This window comes from Halichoeres trimaculatus, unplaced genomic scaffold, assembly GCF_033239565.1.
Source record: "Halichoeres trimaculatus isolate MK-OKI-2021-1 unplaced genomic scaffold, fHalTri1.1 fHalTri1_scaffold_11, whole genome shotgun sequence".
In the NCBI taxonomy this organism is placed as follows: Eukaryota; Metazoa; Chordata; class Actinopteri; order Labriformes; family Labridae; genus Halichoeres; species Halichoeres trimaculatus.
The window spans coordinates 20,175,286-20,193,663 of record NW_027437189.1 but is presented as its reverse complement, the minus strand read 5'-3'; the positions used below and the strand labels follow the sequence as shown (position 1 = coordinate 20,193,663).

At 40.5% G+C, this 18,378-nt stretch overlaps 1 protein-coding gene across 8 annotated transcripts in view; it reads left to right on the top strand.

Annotated features, from left to right (window-relative positions):
- kif1b (kinesin family member 1B) overlaps window positions 1-18,378 on the top strand; it is a 57,358-nt gene that overhangs the window by 1,068 nt on the left and 37,912 nt on the right. For all 8 annotated transcript variants that reach the window (XM_074681016.1, XM_074681011.1, XM_074681015.1 and 5 more), the window contains exons 2-4: window positions 406-559; window positions 17,839-17,915; window positions 18,015-18,194. In XM_074681016.1, coding sequence (XP_074537117.1) covers window positions 454-559; window positions 17,839-17,915; window positions 18,015-18,194 — 363 coding nt within the window. In that variant the 5' untranslated portion in view covers window positions 406-453. The remainder of the gene's footprint in view (window positions 1-405; window positions 560-17,838; window positions 17,916-18,014; window positions 18,195-18,378) is intronic.

The window sequence follows — 18,378 nt, the reverse complement described above, 5'->3', positions numbered from 1 at the left end:
ACTTATAATTAAAGTGACCACACTGCAAATTCGTGTTTTGTATGACAAAATAATTAAAAATAATGAATCACTTCTGTTTCAAATAATTGCATGCAAGTATAAACTTGTTTCAGGGGCTTTTTAAAATGCAGTTTATTCACTTAGATGGAAAAAAGGGAAAAAAAACACAAAATCCCTCACTGAATTCTTTCACATTAAGACTGTTTTACATCTGAATGGCTGCTGTTTACAAAATACATAGGCTTAATGATTTTGGTCGGCCATATTTGTTTTAGGCTGCTCTGACCTGAAATTGGGAGGATATAGTCTTTCATTGTGTTTGTGTTAAGCTAAATGTTATTTTATGCCAGGTTTTATTTTTGCAAAGCAGATGCAAACATACTCCTTATCTGTGTTTTACTTTAGGAGGGACATAAAAGCTAACTTACTGGGAAACGAGCTTAAACTGCAAACATGTCTGGAGCATCTGTAAAAGTCGCCGTCCGTGTTCGGCCCTTCAACTCCAGGGAGACAAGCAAGGACTCAAAATGTATCATCCAGATGCAAGGGAACACTACCAGTAAGTAATATCTTGTAACCATGTTCATGCATACAGAGCCAATATGATAATTGATGCAGGCTTCTTTGTTGAAGAAAGTTTAGTACACCATGCATGCTCCTGCTCGGTCTTCCATCAGGGGTCTTGGCTGAGAACAGTAGAATGAGCACACTGAATAGTCGACGGTTGGGGACAAACAGCCTGAAAGAGAATAAAAGGCTTACAGAGTGAAATTCCTCCTCCGAAGGGGCCTGCATGCCTAAGGAGACACTGTGTGAGAAACGCTGAGTTGGATCATACTGGGAGACCCGGGGGTCAACACAAAGCCTGGCCTTGCCATACCCCTCTATTCATCAAAGCTTTATCACACAGTCGGTGTTTCAGAACAAATGTGGTGTTACTGTGTAGTTTATGATTTTGTTATCTCCTACTCTACACAAACAGTTTGTAAAAGCTATGGGGAAAAGTTAATCATTTACCATTTTAACCATGCTCTGCACTGTGCATCAAAACTTCAGAGAGAAAGTGAAAATTGACAGCCTTCAGGCATTAAGCATAAATAAACATAACATGTTTTACAACCTATGATCATTCAGTAATGATATTATCTGTGTCTTACAATAAGTTTAATTTGGAGGTTTGGTAGCTACATTCTTTTGTGGCATGCACAAATAATGCAAAATGTATTGAAATTGGCCTGCAAAACAACATAATTTGGAACTGTCTAAATATAGACAGTTGTCAAAATAAAAAAATCCTCTTAAATCAAACTAATCATTATAATTGATCACTTGGTAATAGTGAAAGTGTAGGAAAGGAGTGGCGTTGCAGCGCTAGAGGAGAAGATCTGAATGTGGTTTGCAGTCTTGTGATTCAACCTGCCCTCTTGTGACTGTGAGTCATCAGGTGCTGTGAAGTGCCGTGCTAGCTGCCTCCTTACTCATGACTGGGCTGTATGTTCAACAGGCAGGTGAACACAATCCCCTGACAGGAGCACGGAAACAATAACTGGGGCAGCTTTTTAAAAACCTTTACTCCCAGCCCACTCTCTTATATGCCAGGAGTCATGTCTGTCAGTTCTATTGGGCTCATTAGACTAAGCTTTTATGAATCTTCCATAAGATCAAGTGTCCCTACCAGTTATGGCCCACTTGCTCTTAATCTCTCACACTCTACCAAAGAGAAGCTTTGTTTCAAATCCTTGCTTCTTTCACTCCATATCCTTGGGTTTTCATGATGCCAATGTCACTCGGAGGTGCTGGAGGGTGACTCGTGGTTTGTAGCAGAACTGCAGAGGAATATGCAGTGTTTTTTAGGGGTTAGTGAGTAAGTGAGTGTGTGAGTGAGGCAGAGGAGAAGGAGGCTGCAGTACTGCCTACTCTACCTCCTATCACATGGGCAGATTGCAGAGCAGAAAGGGGGGCTGGCAGGCGGCCATACTCTCCCTTCGCCAGGACCTTATTGCAGATGGTATTCCGAGAATGCTCATTTTTGGCTGCCGAGAGGCTGAATTGTACATATTTGCTCTAACCTGCGTCAATTCACACTTTCAGTTGGGACTATTTGGGATGCAGAGTAAAAATCTGACCTTGCTGCAGTAGTGGTTTTCTTTTTTTCCGGCTTCTGCATACTTTCTGAGACTTTCTTCCAGAGTCAGCTAACTTGAGTTCATGTCTCAACACTTAAACAGATGTGAAAGTGATTAAGTTTCCTTTTATTTCAATGTATGGAAACATTTATTCTATTTTTTCAGGATTTAAAGGTGTAGTGGATAGTAATTAGCTGCACTTAGAACAGATCTGGTGGAAGTGGTTTATAATATTTGCGAATATGTTTTAATTATCATATGAATGTATGTATGAATATGAATGTAATTTTATTTTTGTTGACTCTAAAAAATTGGTATTTCATATCTACGAAGTGTCTGCCATCTCACACCATTGTACTGTTGCACTGAAAGAACAAACATGTAACATACTCAATTTCCATTCAGTTCGTGGCCTCATGAAATGCACTGTTTGGGAGATGAAAAGGAGAGTTGTTTTTGTGGTGACGGAAATTTATCTTATAAGCATTTTGATGGTAAGATCTTAACAAATGGAAGATCATACTTAGAATAGATCTTCTTGTCTTATGAAGAGTAGAGGACAGTATTGGCAAGAACCTTTCGATACGATAGGCATCATGATACTTGGGTCACGGTAGGATAATATCAGAATATCATAATATTGTGATATATTGCGATATTCCACACAGTTAACTATTTGATTAAAAACAGCTTTTCTATTTTATCGTGGTTAAAATAAAGAACGTCAGATGCAGTGTTTCATACATACACTTTACGTGAATACATAAAGTGCATCAAGTTTGTCACTTACACTACTGTGCCATTAAACTAATGTTGCAAAAAACATATTGTTTGAAAGATGTGATCAGTTGGGGGAACTGATAAATATCACTTGGTGTAATCAGTGTTACTCTTCAAAGAAAATCTAATACTGCACAAAACAGGACTTTAATTATTATTATATCAGTCTATTACACTGTGAAATTAAGCTTAAAATGATTTTAAACTAACTGATCCAACAATAGAGAGAAAACATTGATGTTGGCGTTGTTAAAACTTACATCATAAAGTTTGGGAACAAAGAATTTTGAATACTATTCTTAGAGATTATATTTATTATACAGTTCATATGCAACATACAGCAGAGTAGCTCCTCGGGTGCCGTCAAATGCAGTTGAGGTGTGGAAGACATATTTTACTTCCAACTCACCAGAAATATTAATTTTTATTGTAACAACAATATTGATGTTAAGAGCTGAAATGTTGATATTTTATCACAGGTCAAAGTATCATGATATATTGCCATTTTGATAGTTTTTCACACATTTTCTAAAGAAAGGAGTGTTTCAATCCAGGGTCTGACCGCTATTCCCATTCCTACACACTGTAAACATAAAACAGTGAATATGTCATACCAAATGAATGTCATTCCATTATTGGTCAGAGATTCCATCACAGCATCTGTCAAAGATTGAGTACCAAGGTGTCATCACAGCTATTGTTTGAATAACAAATACTCCCAGCTTGGGCTAAACTTAGGTCTAAAATGTTCATGATTCTTGACTCTCCAGGTATTTATTTATTTGCATATTCACATTTGAAAGAAGAAAAAAATAATACAATTCAACTTATTTAGAACCTTTGCACAAACTTGTCTAACTGCTTTTACTAGTTATCGTTCTTCATGTATTTTTTAGTTGCTTCTTTATCATACTTTATAACACCACTGTTTCAATCAGAATCATCCAGAACACAATCCTTGCATGCCTCAGTGCAAAAAATACCTTTATACTACATAGTACAGTTTTCTAGTTGTCTTCTTTGACGGCCCACAGATAAGTCAGACTGAAAAAGTTACCTCACAGTCACTTGATGTTCAATGATTGTGCTTGGTCAGATTGTAGGTGTTAGGCAGATGTGTGTATGAGGCCCTGACACTCCCCTTATTGTTATAATTCACTCAGGGGCATTATGTGTCTGTGTGCATGTGTGTCAACAGCACACAGCACACAGACAGAGAGGGCATAGGGGCAAGGGCAGGATCTGCTCTCTCCTTCCTTCTCTCTCAGAGCAGGTTTCTCTGTCCCTCTTTCACCATGCATGGCGGCTTGTGAAGGTTAGGGTGCAGGCAGAGGGGCAGCAAATTGATTCCCCAGTGTGCAGGAAATGTGTCCAAAGCCTCTGCAAGCAGGCTGGAAACAAGTGAAGGCCCCTTTCAGTTGGAGCTCTTAAACATACCAGAGCTAATGTAATTATAAAGGGGTGACGTGATGGGCCATTGCATTAGTTAGTGTTGGTGCTCCAAATGTTGAATAACGCCAGGGCACCCAAAAGCTTGCCTTCATTAGGGCCCTGATGTGTTCTGTGTCTTGTTATGTAACTTGTGCGCTATGTTCTCCTCTCAGCCAGTGGGCAGCTACTCATGTATGTATGGCCAAAGATGGGCGCCAGATCTCATGCATGGCTGTGCAGGAGGCAGATTTGACATGATGCTGTAAGAGATTTGCATTGATATATGGATGGTTAAACAGTCAGATCTGTTTTTGTTCAAGAAATGCTTGAATGTTTCATAAAATGACCTAGTCTAGTCCTAGTCTAAGTGTAAACAGAGTCATAGCACAAACAGAAGGTCAACTTATCAATTAAACCTTCACCTTTCAGATGCAACTTAGTTCAGTGTCCAACCATCACTGGATAAGTGGATGATGACCTTTCAAAATCCTGCAGGGTGGAGTCTGCTAAGTTCAAGTGTCTGTTGCACAGAAGTGGATGCTATTGCTGAAGCAGGAGCAACAATGCTTCATCTCGTATGAATGGGTTTTGATCATTGAGAGGAGAGCTTGCAGAATAAGAGGGGGTCATTCAGGGATGGTGGGTTTGGATGAGGGATGGCCATCCTGCAGCTGAACTCTGCAGACAGGTCTGCTTGACCTGATTAGGACCCATAATCTGCAGGCTTGCTTCAGGTCGCCAAGCCGTGCCGCCATAATCCTCCTTGACCCTTGTAGGTGTGCACAAACCTACACACGGCCACTCAGGGCGTTACATTCCTCAAGCCCGCACGCTGGGATTGTTTTGGAGTGACACCACATTTGCCCACATGCTTACTTACAGAGCAGACTCACACATACCAGACTGATCTCCTAATGAGGGGGGAGGACAGGCAGATGTCTGTCTGGTATCAGCTCATGCTGTGTCATGGGACTTTCAGGCCAGAGGCGAAAATATACACCAAGCAGCTCAACCAGATTTATTGCGACTGTAACGTAAACATCTGTATGACAGAAAACGACTTACTCTAGCTCGCCATTTTGTCTGTGCCTTTAAAACAATTTGGTCCTTGACATTTTTAACATCAAAGCATTAAGTCATCCTTTGAATCTGTTTAATCATGATTAATATGAAGGGACACGAATCTCATGCTCTCATTGCTGTCATATCCTCTGTGGTCTTCTCTGTTGGTTGTCAAGGCAACAGGAACTATAATATAATAACTATAATTTCTGCTTTAAAGACATTTTTGATAAATTGCAGAAACAAAGGGCATCTTGCTCCATAGAATAGAAAAAATAGATAAGAAGAAATCAAATCTCATCTGTCATTTCTATAAGGTTGAAGATGTTCATTTAGGTACTTTTTTAGGTACAGACCAAATTTTGTCAAAAGTACATCCAAAAGGTACCATGTTTAGGTACCTAAATGCATCCTTGTGACTGTGTGGGAGTGGAAGAGTAGGTGATTTTCCATTCTGGACATGAACACAGCATCACAGGGGTTTATATTGAATAATAAATATGTTAAATTAAAAATAATATACGTTTTATTATTAAATCAATTGATATTTTTTACCACATATGCACACAAAAGTACTGAAAAATGGTACTGTTGAGTACCGCTACCAATTGCCAGGTACCGGGAATTGGTATTGTATTGTTTCAAATGTGAAAGGTGCCCATCCCTATGAATGACTTCTCAAATTCGTTCTTTTCTCTACTGTTCCATTCATGGTGTATTGAAGTTTAACCTGGTTCCTGACATGCTGCTGGGTCTTTATTCTTTTTTTGGTGTTGTTTGTCAATAAATAGTCTGCAGGGTTCATGTAGCCATGATAAATGTGATTGTTCCCGCCATAGATTTTGTATGATTTGAACAGCTACCAGTATAAAAGTAATAGTACTTTAGGAATGTCCAAAGCTAAGGTCATTGGTTCTTTTAATCTGAGGATACTGGTACTTGAACTTAGAACACATTGGTAACAGTTTTATTTGTAACGCAGACAAAATAAGGCACAAAGCCATGCTTACCATTCCCGCTGATAGTAAATCCTTCTCATTAGTAACTGTTTAAAGTGACTGAGAAACCACAAAGAGCGTTGCCTACAAAAGGATCAGCTGAATGCTGGAATGCACTTGATGTGTCAGAGGTCAAAGGGGGAAAGTGATAAATTCTCCCTCCCACTAAACTGCAGTTTCAGCTTTGTCACTGACCACTTGTGGTTTTCACTCCCAAACGTATGTTGACTCTTCACAACCTCCTTTTTATGTGTTGTTTTCTGTCTTGTGCCCATATTCTAGGCGCTACCCAAGTAGCTGCCTGTTGCAGCAGCTCTCTCGTCTTTGTCCGTTTCTTGAAATTTTTTCGTCTCTTTTTCATAATCTTTGTATTTGGAGTGGATCATCACTTTGTATGGTTCATTGTCGGTCATGGACACCAAACTTTTTGTGGCTTCGGCGGTATTTTTTTACTACTTTTCTCCTGTGTTTGTCTGGAGATCCCACATGTAACCATGGCTGCATTGTTTACATGCGAAATTAGCTGTTAGCAGCCTGTAGCATGTCAATGCTAACTAGTGTAGGGCTTGATGATTTCCCTCGAGCTGAGGAGGAGGAGGTGAGGACGACGTGCTGGTTCTCGGATGTGAGCTGGGAGGTTACGACGTGGACCTGTCCTTTCATCCATCGTTGTTGGGAACGTGGGATCTCGCTCCGGGGGATGGATGAGCTAGCTGTGCTAACCCAGCGGCATCGTGCTGTTCACGGACGTGGCTGTCGGAGCTGACATCGGACGCCGCGACACATCGGAGGAGCTTCGCCTGCTGTGAGCAGACAGGATCCAGGAGACAGAGACTGAACAGACTGCTGGAGAGGCTCAGTCCTGGACCCTGTGGAGGTGGAGACTGACTGGGCTGGAGAGTGGTGGACGAGTGGTGGACGGGATGTCGTCATCTAATTTCTTATGGACTTTTTTTGCACTTTCTATACTCTTTCTTACTTTTGTTTTCTTAAATGCTGCGGTGACTCCTGAATTTCCCCTCGGGGATAAATAAAGTATTTTCTATTCTATTCTATTCTATTCTATTCTATTCAAACGTTACCAAGTCGACTCCTAATTTTTTCTGCCATGCATCATTGTTCTAAGATTAGGAGGACCTTGAGGTTTATTAAAACATAGATTGCATCTCACCACATCTGGAGAGAACGTAATGGTGATGATGTAACCCTCAGGTTTTAGAGGAATTTGTTGGCATGTCCCCCCGCTGACATCATGAAGCCTAAGTACCAGCTTCAGATGTCTTCAGATAAGAGCGGTACTAACGGTGATGAAAAGCAGAATGAAGCTTTTCATCTTCTAATTTATTTCCACTTGAGGTTTGCTTGAATTAATTTTCCCTCTCCTCAGTCTGTGTGGATCCCTCTCTGCAAAGGATCTCACGCAGCACAGTAGCTTTACAGTAGTGTTTCAGCGCTCACCCTTTATCAATGAATATCTCCCAGCTTGTCTAAGCTTTGATCACCTTGTAGTTTTTCTTTTTGTTTCTTTGTTTAATCATTCTCTTGCTCTACCCTGTGAAGAGGAAGCTGTGGGAGCCTTTTGTAAAAAAAAAGTGGAATTATAAGAGAAGAGGATGCGATCAGAGCTGACTCAAGAGAGGGGGAGGGGAGATGTAAACGCATCCACAGCAGCAGAGATAGAGAAGTCGTGCACGAGCACTATTCACGTGTAAGACAGCGTGAGGCAGCATCACATACAGTATCCAGCAGGGGATGATGGGATTTCTGTCATATTTGTGGAGGCTGAGGAGTGGGGTTCATTCAGTGAAGCTAAAAATGAAAGAAAGGGCAAAAGCTTTATTCTCGGATTGTGTGATGCCTTTTCTTAAAACCACTTTTAAAAACATAAATACATTTAAAATAAAGAGCAGTTTTTTTCTTTTTGTACCTTTTAAAAATGTTTCTATCTTTAATACAGACATGAAACAGTCTTAATAAAAGAGCACATGAAATTTAGTGATGCAGATACTGAAATTGCTTGGACTTATTTCTTATCTCAAATTTTAACCAGGCCTAATTCTTTGCAGCAAAGACCGCTTCAGAAAAGACAGCAAAAAGATATAGGTTTTTTATTAAGGGACTTCTTCCTAAAAAGCTCTGCTTCGATCTGTTAATGGCATCCAGAGTAGAAAAATCCATTAATGTTAGTAATATCAGCAGCGATGAAGGCCAAAGTAAACATCCGTCTTCCTTCACATAAAACAAGCAAAAAGCCAAATTAGTCTGGTTAAATGCACTCACAGCTGGATCAGCACGCTTTGAGGGTTACAGAGAGTGTGAGAATAAAAAAGGGTCCAGGAATCTTTTGGTAAATGATAATAATAAGTGGGCGACAGAAGATGTTAAAAAAACAAAATTCTATCATTTAGAAAAAGGTCCCAAAGAAGTCTAGAAATGCAACTTGTGCCAGACGTGGTAAGCTTTGATTTGACACATTTATCTATTTTCTTTACTTCAAAGATTCCTGACAATGCTCCAGTGGAATCAGACTTGTTAAATGACAGCCTACTTATACTCTAACATCAGATTGCACTCACTGCAGACATCTCCTATCAACATTCGTCCCGCTTTTGGAGATCCAAACAACAACAACAAAACAGCAGATAATGGTGTGTTTGTTTTAAAGTTATGGTACTCCCTGGTTGCCCCTCTTACCTTTGGTTCCTTGCCTAAGTTGGGTGAACTGGCTGGACTTTCCCACATTCAAGAAAGTGAATGTGTTTTTAGTTTTTGTGCCCTGACTGAAACGGCTCTCTTTCCAGACTGTATTGTTTAGCTTCCTCCCACAGTCTGGGGTCTGAATTCAGAGGCGAGCTGGAGGGCTTTGCAGTCCGGGCACGAGGAGCTTGGTGGTGGCAAATTGCTCATTTTGTATTATTTATGAGCAAGAGGTTGGGAATTGGTAGCTGTGTTTTTTTTTTTTTTGTTAAAACCATATTTATCAGACAGGAGATGTAATCGTAGTGGTCCTGTTTACCACTAGGATCATCTGTTCATCTGCTGCTTTACAACAATTTGTGAAAGCAGAAGATGGTGTAAGATTGCATGCACAAACACTCACACAAACAATTTAATTCAAAGATTTTTACATGAAAAAGATGAGTTTTACACATCAGCGTGCTAGAGTTGTCCTCATGATGTCATGATGGTTACATAAAACCGGAGAGCATTTAAAGCAAGACTTCGGTCTGGGTGGAAGCAAGTGAAGAAAATCCAGGTCACTGCTCAGTAAAATGGGTGCGTGTTGTGAGCACAGAATGTAAGAGGCTCTCTGTATTTCCCTTTTCTGCACAGCCTGGTCTATACTGTTGTCCCAACTCAGCCTCTCAGCCTGGATCACTTCTGGATCATATGATAGACTGTATGCCATTTTCAGACCAATTTTAGACTCTGTTTAACCATGGTGTAAGAGTTTAAACAAATGTGCAACTGTTTTCAATATGTGAATTAACACTGCAACACAAATCCAGTGTAAAATAGTTTAACGCATTTGGTTCTTGTGACTGCCACTTGTTCATTATTACTATTATCCAGTTAAGCTGAGAAGAATTAGTTTATCCAACTTTTTCCCTTAAAGATCTGTGCTGTGGGGTGAACATCTTGTCCCAAACCATTTTTAAAGTTTCTTTTTCATACGGATAACCTCCCCCTGGGTTCATTGTGACAGGCTGACATGAGCAGGTTGAACTGATAATAAATTAAGGGCTATTTTAAACCTCAGAATACCAGGCTGGTCTAAAGCTGTGGATGTATGAGCATGGCCTTCCAAGACGCAGGATGTGTTTGGACAGACCTCTGACCTTTTCAGGCAGCACCTGTGAAGAGAAGAATATCCTCTTTGGAGCTGATCCATGGGAAGCACCGACTCTGAACTTTGAAAACATCCCTGAGAAAAAGATCCTGTGTCTCTTTGGAATGTCAACGTAAAGGTGCAAACAATGTACTGTATACACGTTTGACAAGTCAGGGATGTTCACAGACTTTGTTCATACACCCCAGGCACTACACTGGGATGTCTCTAACATGTTATTTGGATAATTACAGTTGCTAAGGCTCTGATTTCATTCCAGCTCAGTGTCGCTTGTGGATTTAACCCCCCGATGTCATCACCTAAGAGGCTGCCTGATACCCCTCGCTCTTTGTTGTAGTTGTGTGTTTGTTCAGCTTCTGAATGGAGTCCTGCTGGCTTAGCATGTTTTCCGTGTCTGGTGGTTTCTAGAAGCCTCTCTTTAGTCATTGTTATCCTGGACTCAGTGAGCCTGCGTAAGCTGCTGATATCAAACTGCACTCACAGCCCTCGCTGGCTATCAGTATCTGTGAGCTGAAAGCAATGTATGGTTTGGCTATGAGTTTGGCGGAAAGGTTTGGGCGGCTGAAATCTGTCCATTCCTTCCTGTCACTGACAGTCTGTCGGCATGCAAAGCACTAGCTGCCATCTGCTGCTATATAAATAGACAGTAGTCAGAGCTGGAACAGCTGGCACATAGGCCAGAACTGCACCCTTTCCCACTGCTTTCTAACTACACTAAAAACCTCACCTAAAGACATTTACATGTCAAAGTTCAATACAAATGACTCTTATAAGGAATAAATTTGAGAAAAATCTGTGATGATTGGGAACAATAAATTGATTTGTAGGGATGCACGATATTGGATTTTTGCCGATATATCGAAACCCCTGTTGGCCGATACCGATATCGATAATCACAAGTTTGTTTGTTTTTTTCACTGTAAAGAAAGCTAAGTCTATCCTGTACTGGAATTTATATGTTACTCTTATTGTGACGGTCTTATTTGTTTAAGAAACACACATAAAAAAAGACAAAAAACATTTGATTTGACCATAAATAAGAAATGTATTTTTTTTTAAACTTAAGACATTAAGTATTGAAGTACAGAAAAATAATTTCTTTAGATCACATGAACTTTAAATGTACAATGCATTTTTAAACATAACCAAGTTGCATTTGATTATTTTAGAGCTACTGTAACAACCTGGTGACAGACACAGAGCTCTGCAGTGCAAATAAATGAAGTGCTACATTTTATTTAAGGAGCTTATTTTTCAGATGGAAAATAATAATAATCCTAACTGAAGAGCACCTTATCGGCTGTGTATATCGGCAGAAATTTTCATATGTGCCGATACCAATAAACATATTTTTAAGCTTTTATCAGCCGATACCGATATTGTGCCGATAACATCGTGCACCCTTATTGATTTGAGTTTGAATTCACATTTTTGGGTGAGAAAGACATGAAGCTTCTCCTCTAATGTGTATGGATAGTAAGACTGAATGGCACAGCAGTCTCTCCCATGACATTGTTTCTTCTTCTTTCTTTTCACTGTTCTGTCATCTCAGTTATTCTCAAAAACAGGATTAAATCTGAGTGCTGAATAATGCATGTATAGCATTCAGATTTCCTTAACTGACCCAGGTTTCAGTGCATGCAAACACTGTTTTCATTTTCATTTTGAAAGTGCAGTTTTGTACCATCTGTTACAGTCTAATAATGTGTAAAAAATAGTCTGCATGAAGCTGACTTCACAAACTTCATAAAACTTTGAAAATGTCCTTTTGACTTAACGCAGCAATCACTTTTGGTTTGAAGGAGGGGGGTGGTTCAGGCAGTGTGAAAAGAGTCTTTGTGATTGAGGGCACTGGACACATTAAGCCTTGTCATAACAGATTACCTAATGTGTTTCGCAGGCTCTGTTGTCAATTGCAAACCCTGCATTCAGTGCATTGTTCTGGTGTCTTCCTGCACTTCTCCCCCCTCTCGCCTCTGCCCAGTAGGAAGACAAAAATGACGTGATCAGCCTTCTTAGCAGAAACAGAAGATTGGTTAGCGGGAACACAGTGCCCTTCATTACAGTCAAACTAATTACTCTGATGTACTGGTTAATCATATCAGGGATAGGAAGTTTGCTCCAGTCTGTTTGTTTGAGTCCAGACTGTAATATGGAGTCTAATTTTGAAGGCTCTCTTTTCCTGACTAGACAAACTCATCTGCCAGCTTAGAAATTTCCCCGGATATTTTGGCAGGAGCACTCAAAAGAGTTGCATTGAATTGCTCTGTTAATTTTAAATTAAAGGCCATAAGGCACCTCCCTGAGTAGACGCAAAAGTTCACCTTATCCAAGGGGGTAATCGAGAAACCGCATGTCGGTTTCTGTTTTGGAGTTGTTGTATGTCCTGTGTTGTGGCTGCAGCGGGCTCAGCTGTTTGTCAAATGTGCGCAGCAGTGCTCACACACTACTTTTAGCCCTCAGCTTTGAGCTGCATCCAGTGACAACTCTGTCACCTGTGCCGCAGCCCTGGCAACCGAGTCATCACACACACTGCTCCAAAGATACTGGATACAACAGGAAGAGTGTTTCAGAGGCCTCATTCAACCTATATATGCTACCTGTTTAATATTTAACTACCATAATGTGTCTGTGGTATGGCTCAAAGCTTCAGCTCAGGCTGGCAGCTGCTATGCTTTACACTCATGCAAACAGTGTGCATTAATGATGCTGTATGGAAAAAGCATTCAAGCGTTGTTGCTTTCTCTCTTGTGGAGTTTTTTTTTTTTCTTGCCAAAATTTAAGTTCTGGAAAAACAATAAAAATTGTCAATATTTATCTCATAACATCACATTTTTAGACATGTGAAACCTTCATTGACCATATTAACTCATATGAACAGCTGCGATCTGCCAGTGTGGTACTTTTCTGACCGACAGAAACAACGCTGTAAAATAGATGCTCATTTGAAAAACACACAGTGGTTTTCCATCAACATTTGTGTGAGATTTCTCTGTTTTTAATCTCTCTGAACAGCCTCTGAAAATGTAGTGATTAATTACACCATAATATGTCAGAAATATTTATATTCTTGCTTTACAACAATAGTTTCATGCTGATGATACATTAAGGAGTTGCAGTTGTTAGCAAGATCACAATCTTCTGACGTAATAGATAAACTGTTTATGTAGAAATGGATGTCTGTAACCATGTGAGCGAGCTAAATGTTGTGAATGTAATGAGTGAAATTGTTATTGTCAGAAGTGAACTGTTACATCACACCTCCGCTTAAATGCACACAGACCCCCTGGATACTATTACAATTCCTCAGTCTTGCTGAAAGAAGCACATGCCGTAATTGAAATTCTGCACAGATATTATTTCTCTGAATGCTTTAGTTCCCTTAAGAGCTCATCTGTTAGTTCTCCTCTGTGTTACATATACACGTGTGCACTGTGTGTGTCCCCTTCCTATGATCTTAGACAGGCATCGATCCTCTATAACAGCTCACCAACCCTTAGAGGATAACCGGAAGAGAGAGGCAGATAATGTTTCGCTATTGTAGACCTGGTTGCCTGCTGGTCTCAGGTGATCAGGATTGGCTTTTAGTCCCCATCTGGTGCTCAGAGACAGTCTAACAGCCTAATTACTGAGGGGTCTCTGTGCTTTCATGGCTGGATTATAGGCCCCATGTTGAACACTAGAGCACAAAATGTCTGCCGGCTACAACCAGCTGAGTGGTGTTCTTTAGATAGCAGGATGTGGTTAGTTAACTGGTGCCCACCCTGCCTGGAAATGGAGAGCTCATGTGGAGGACCAGCAACCAACCAGGCTAGTATTCTGCTCAACATAAACTGAGAAAGCAGAGCTGTTTTACCATCCTGTAGCTTATGTTGTGCGACAAACTAAATTCTTCTATTTTTAACCAAAACTTTATTTGACTAAACCTGAACAACACAAAAACATCAGACAAGCTCGATGTATATAAACCTGAATGCTTTTAATTGAATATATTCTATTAAAGGTGTATGAAAAGAATGTGAGTAAAGTGGTTGTTGAGTAGGGTTGGGTACCTTTCACATCTGAAACGATACGGTACCGATGCCCGGTACCTGGCAATCGGTACTGGTACTCAACAGTAACAAGTTTCGGTACTTTTTTGTGTTTATGTGGTAAAGAATATCAATTTGTTTAATAATGAAATATTAAAAAAATTCAATTTAACAAATTTACTCTTCAATATATAACCTTGCAATGCTGTGTTCATGTCCAGCATTAAAAATCACCTACTCTTCCACTCCCTCACAGTCACAAGGATGCATTTAGGTACCTAAACATGGTACTTTTTGGTTTAACATGAATTGGTACCTGGTACTTTTGACAGAATTCAATCGGTACCTATAAAAGTACCTAATTCAGTACCCATCCCTATTGTTGAGACATATCACTGATTGTTCTTCTGAGTTGGGGTTGTGAGTAAAGGAAAGCCAGGGTGGGTAGTTTGGCATGGGAAGGGTCTTGTTCTTATTCATGAAGTTTGCTCTGTTGTACTTCAGGAAATGGAATAAAGTTCTTAAAACAAAACAGAAATATAATAAAGACACTGTTTCATTTCCAAGCCAGATTTCAAACTCTTCCTTTTTATTGCTGGCGTGAGGAAGTAAGCTCCTCCTTACTGCAAATTTCTGGAAAAGGTACCTTTACTTTCTTAAAGGGCCCCATACACAGATGTGCACGTCATCTATTTGTGTATCTCAGGTTTAAACCTGTTTATGTTATAGACATGATTTTGTGCTCGCAAGGTCTTATGAAGGAAAAAATAATTACTGTTTTGTAGTTTATTACATTATTTTTGTCAGAAGTGTTCAGATTATAGACTATTTAAGAACAGATTTTTGCGGTGTGAAAGTATTCTGAGATTTCTCATGCAGTCTGCCATGTTAAGTAGCTTAATGTCTTAGTTACAAATCCTCCAGCTTTTCTTCCTATGGCTTTCACATGTCGACAGGATTAGAATCCTGAAATCACTTTTTCATTAATCTGTAATTGACCATAAACCTGCGTGTAAAAGATGCTTCATAGAGTTTCTACTGTGTAGTAGCAGGGAGAAAATAGAACACAATGTGCCACATCCTCCCTTTCCGTGCCAAGTCGAGGTTGTTATGGCAACCAGAATCTAGTCCTACACCTGTTGCCATGGTTGAGAAAGTCAGAGTGATGACGTTGCTAAAGCGGCAGAATGTGTCTGCCATTTTAAATCCAGGACTCTGATGGGAATATGAACTATACTTGGAGAGCAAAGGATTTCCTCGTTGACAGGTAGAGGCCGTTACTGTGCCCCAGCTCTCACTTTGATTAGGTTTGTAGGCGTGATGTACACGAGCAGGTTGACAAAGTGAATCAAGTGACACACTCGATGGAGAAAGAGTGTGTGAGTCATGTCGGGAGAAATAAGGTTTTCCTTTCAGCCTGCTTAACCAAATGAAGGACCTCATCATGCCCCATGCTTTCACATCGAGGAACATGGTTTTGAAACATGTGAGGTGACACAGCAGTGAAACATACACCAACAGATACAGATAATGATATGACAGCTACGAATGATGCAAAATTAGACACCACTCACACTGAAAGACTGCTGAACCTCACTGCTTCATTAGCCATTAGTCTATGAGACTCACTTTGCTGACGCAGTGACAGGACCACATGGGTGATGCAGCTATCTGTTTTAAGAGCAGCGGAGTGGGCAAACGAATGAGACAGTTGTGCCACATCATGAGCATGATTCACCTTAAGGAGATTTGGGTCGTCTCCAACTGGATGCTACCATATAGCTTTTCTGTGTTTGGTCACATTCGCTGATGTTGAGGTTGACAGACAGGTTAGAAACCTCAAAACACTTCATGTTTTGACAGATTAAAGCTGTCATTCTGAGTATATCAGTCAGTCAGGCTTTTCTCCCTCAGTCTGCTGACCTGTCTCTGGCATCCCACCTTCACAATGCCCCCACACGTGGCACTCTCCATCTTTCTGTTTTTCCTGCTAAGTTGCCTTATTGACACTGAATGACTCAGTATTAGGCTGCCCTTTCATGAATAGCCACTGTAGATTTTTCCAGGAAAGTGGAATAGGAGCCTGGTAACCTAAATCCCCTTTCGTATCTTCGTACCTTGGCTCCAGTTTCCCTGTAGCGGCAGGTCAAAGGTGAGATTTGACTTTATATAGCCACTTGTCTTGCTGTATCCTCTTCCCGTGCCTAAAATGGAAGCCACTGCCCTGGCTGTGCACCTCCAACTTGTTTGTATGCTCCCCAACACGTGCATTGTTTCACCTGTGCTAGGATAAAGCTATATTAGTTCCATTGCAGTAGCAGCTGCTACAATCATTACGCATTTAGCATGAAGCAGTTTAAGACCTAGTTTTCAGAGGACACGCTGTGCCTTTCTGTCAGCATGTGACCTGTGGAGGGCGATATGCAATCCCTGTCTCTCCTCATCTCCTGCATTATTGATAAGTGTGCTGAAATCCTCTGAATGCACAAGGCACGCTGTCAGTGAAATTTTGACGCTTATGCCTCACAAGCACCCTCAAGTTGGCGGACCAGGACTGGCATTATTTTTGCCTTTTGCAAAATTATGATTCACACAAAACAGAGTATTTAGCTTGTTTGTGGCGCTCACTTTGATTTGCTTGATCGTCCAGATTCCCACATTTCTCTTTGTTCTGCCTTTGGTTTCTATTGTGGCTCTGTTTGTATTGTTGCTAGGCCGTAGAGCACACCGGTTACTTTCAGTCTCTTCAACTCTTTTTTTCCCCTAGCCTGTGAAACGCTCCCTTCTCTTCACCTCCCCCCTCATTTCTGATAGTGGAGGTGCACATTTTTTTTTGTGCAGCCTGAGCAGACTCTGTATTGTCTCTGACACACAGCAGTTTTAGTCAATAAAATTGCAGTTTGTCTTCGAGGGAGATTTGAGGAGCTTCTGGTGTATGGAATATAAAGACATATCCTTTAGTTCATTCTTCGACTCCTCCCCTCTTTCCGTCACAAATCCAGTTCACAGTGTGGAAAGCTTTGACATAGGTCCCAGGGGTACAGGCGAGCATGGTTAAGAAGGATGACATGCCAGGCGTGGCTGCAGATTCTTGTTCATTAAGACATGTCTGAGTGGCTGTGTGCTGGAATGGCACGGTGGCGCAGAAATATGGTTTCATCATGTCTTTTGCAACTAAAACAGGTGACTGTAATAAAGAAGGAGTAGACTTATCTTTTATGGCTCTAACTCTGAATTGTTCATCTGTTTTTAAACTTTCATAAATTCACATAATAAATGAAGCCTCTTGCATTCTTGGGTTCCAGTTTGACTCAAAAAGTGCAATGGCACATAACCTGTCACTGGTTCATGTGACTTCCAGTTCCAAGTGTATCACTGTAAAAACTCAGATTGAGGAACAGGCTCTAAGGGTCAACTATTAGCACACTAGGATACAACAGTTAGTGTATAAATGAGCACATTTTGATTCCAATGTATCAGAAGTAATACAGTCCTGAACTTATGACTCAAATGTACTCAGATGTTATCAGCCACATCACTAATTTGTCCTTTCCCCACAGCTATTTCCAACCCCAAAGCCCCAAAGGAACCAGCAAAGACCTTCAGTTTTGATTACTCCTACTGGTCGCACACTTCAGTAAGTTTAAAGTTACCTCACTTGTTTTTCTCTGTCAACTTTGAATACAGTGCCTCTCTAAGTTCTGGGAATTAATTCACAACTCTTTGTCTTCCACAGCCGGATGACCCTTCTTTTGCATCACAGAACCTCGTGTACAATGATATCGGCAAAGAAATGCTGGAGCATGCTTTTGAGGGATACAATGTCTGCATTTTTGCCTATGGTCAGACAGGAGCTGGCAAATCATACACCATGATGGGCAAACAGGAGGAGGGACAAGAGGGGATCATTCCCATGGTTTGTTTTTTAATGCATCCTTTTTATTTATACCCCAGATAAACCCTCTCCACTGGCATATGCTACCTGTTCATTGAGAATTTCTAAGAAATCCCCTGACTCTTACAGTCAGGAGCTTTCTATTAAACAAGATCAACAGCTGCAGGGTTTTAAGTCATACTAACACTGTTAGTTAATTTCCTGC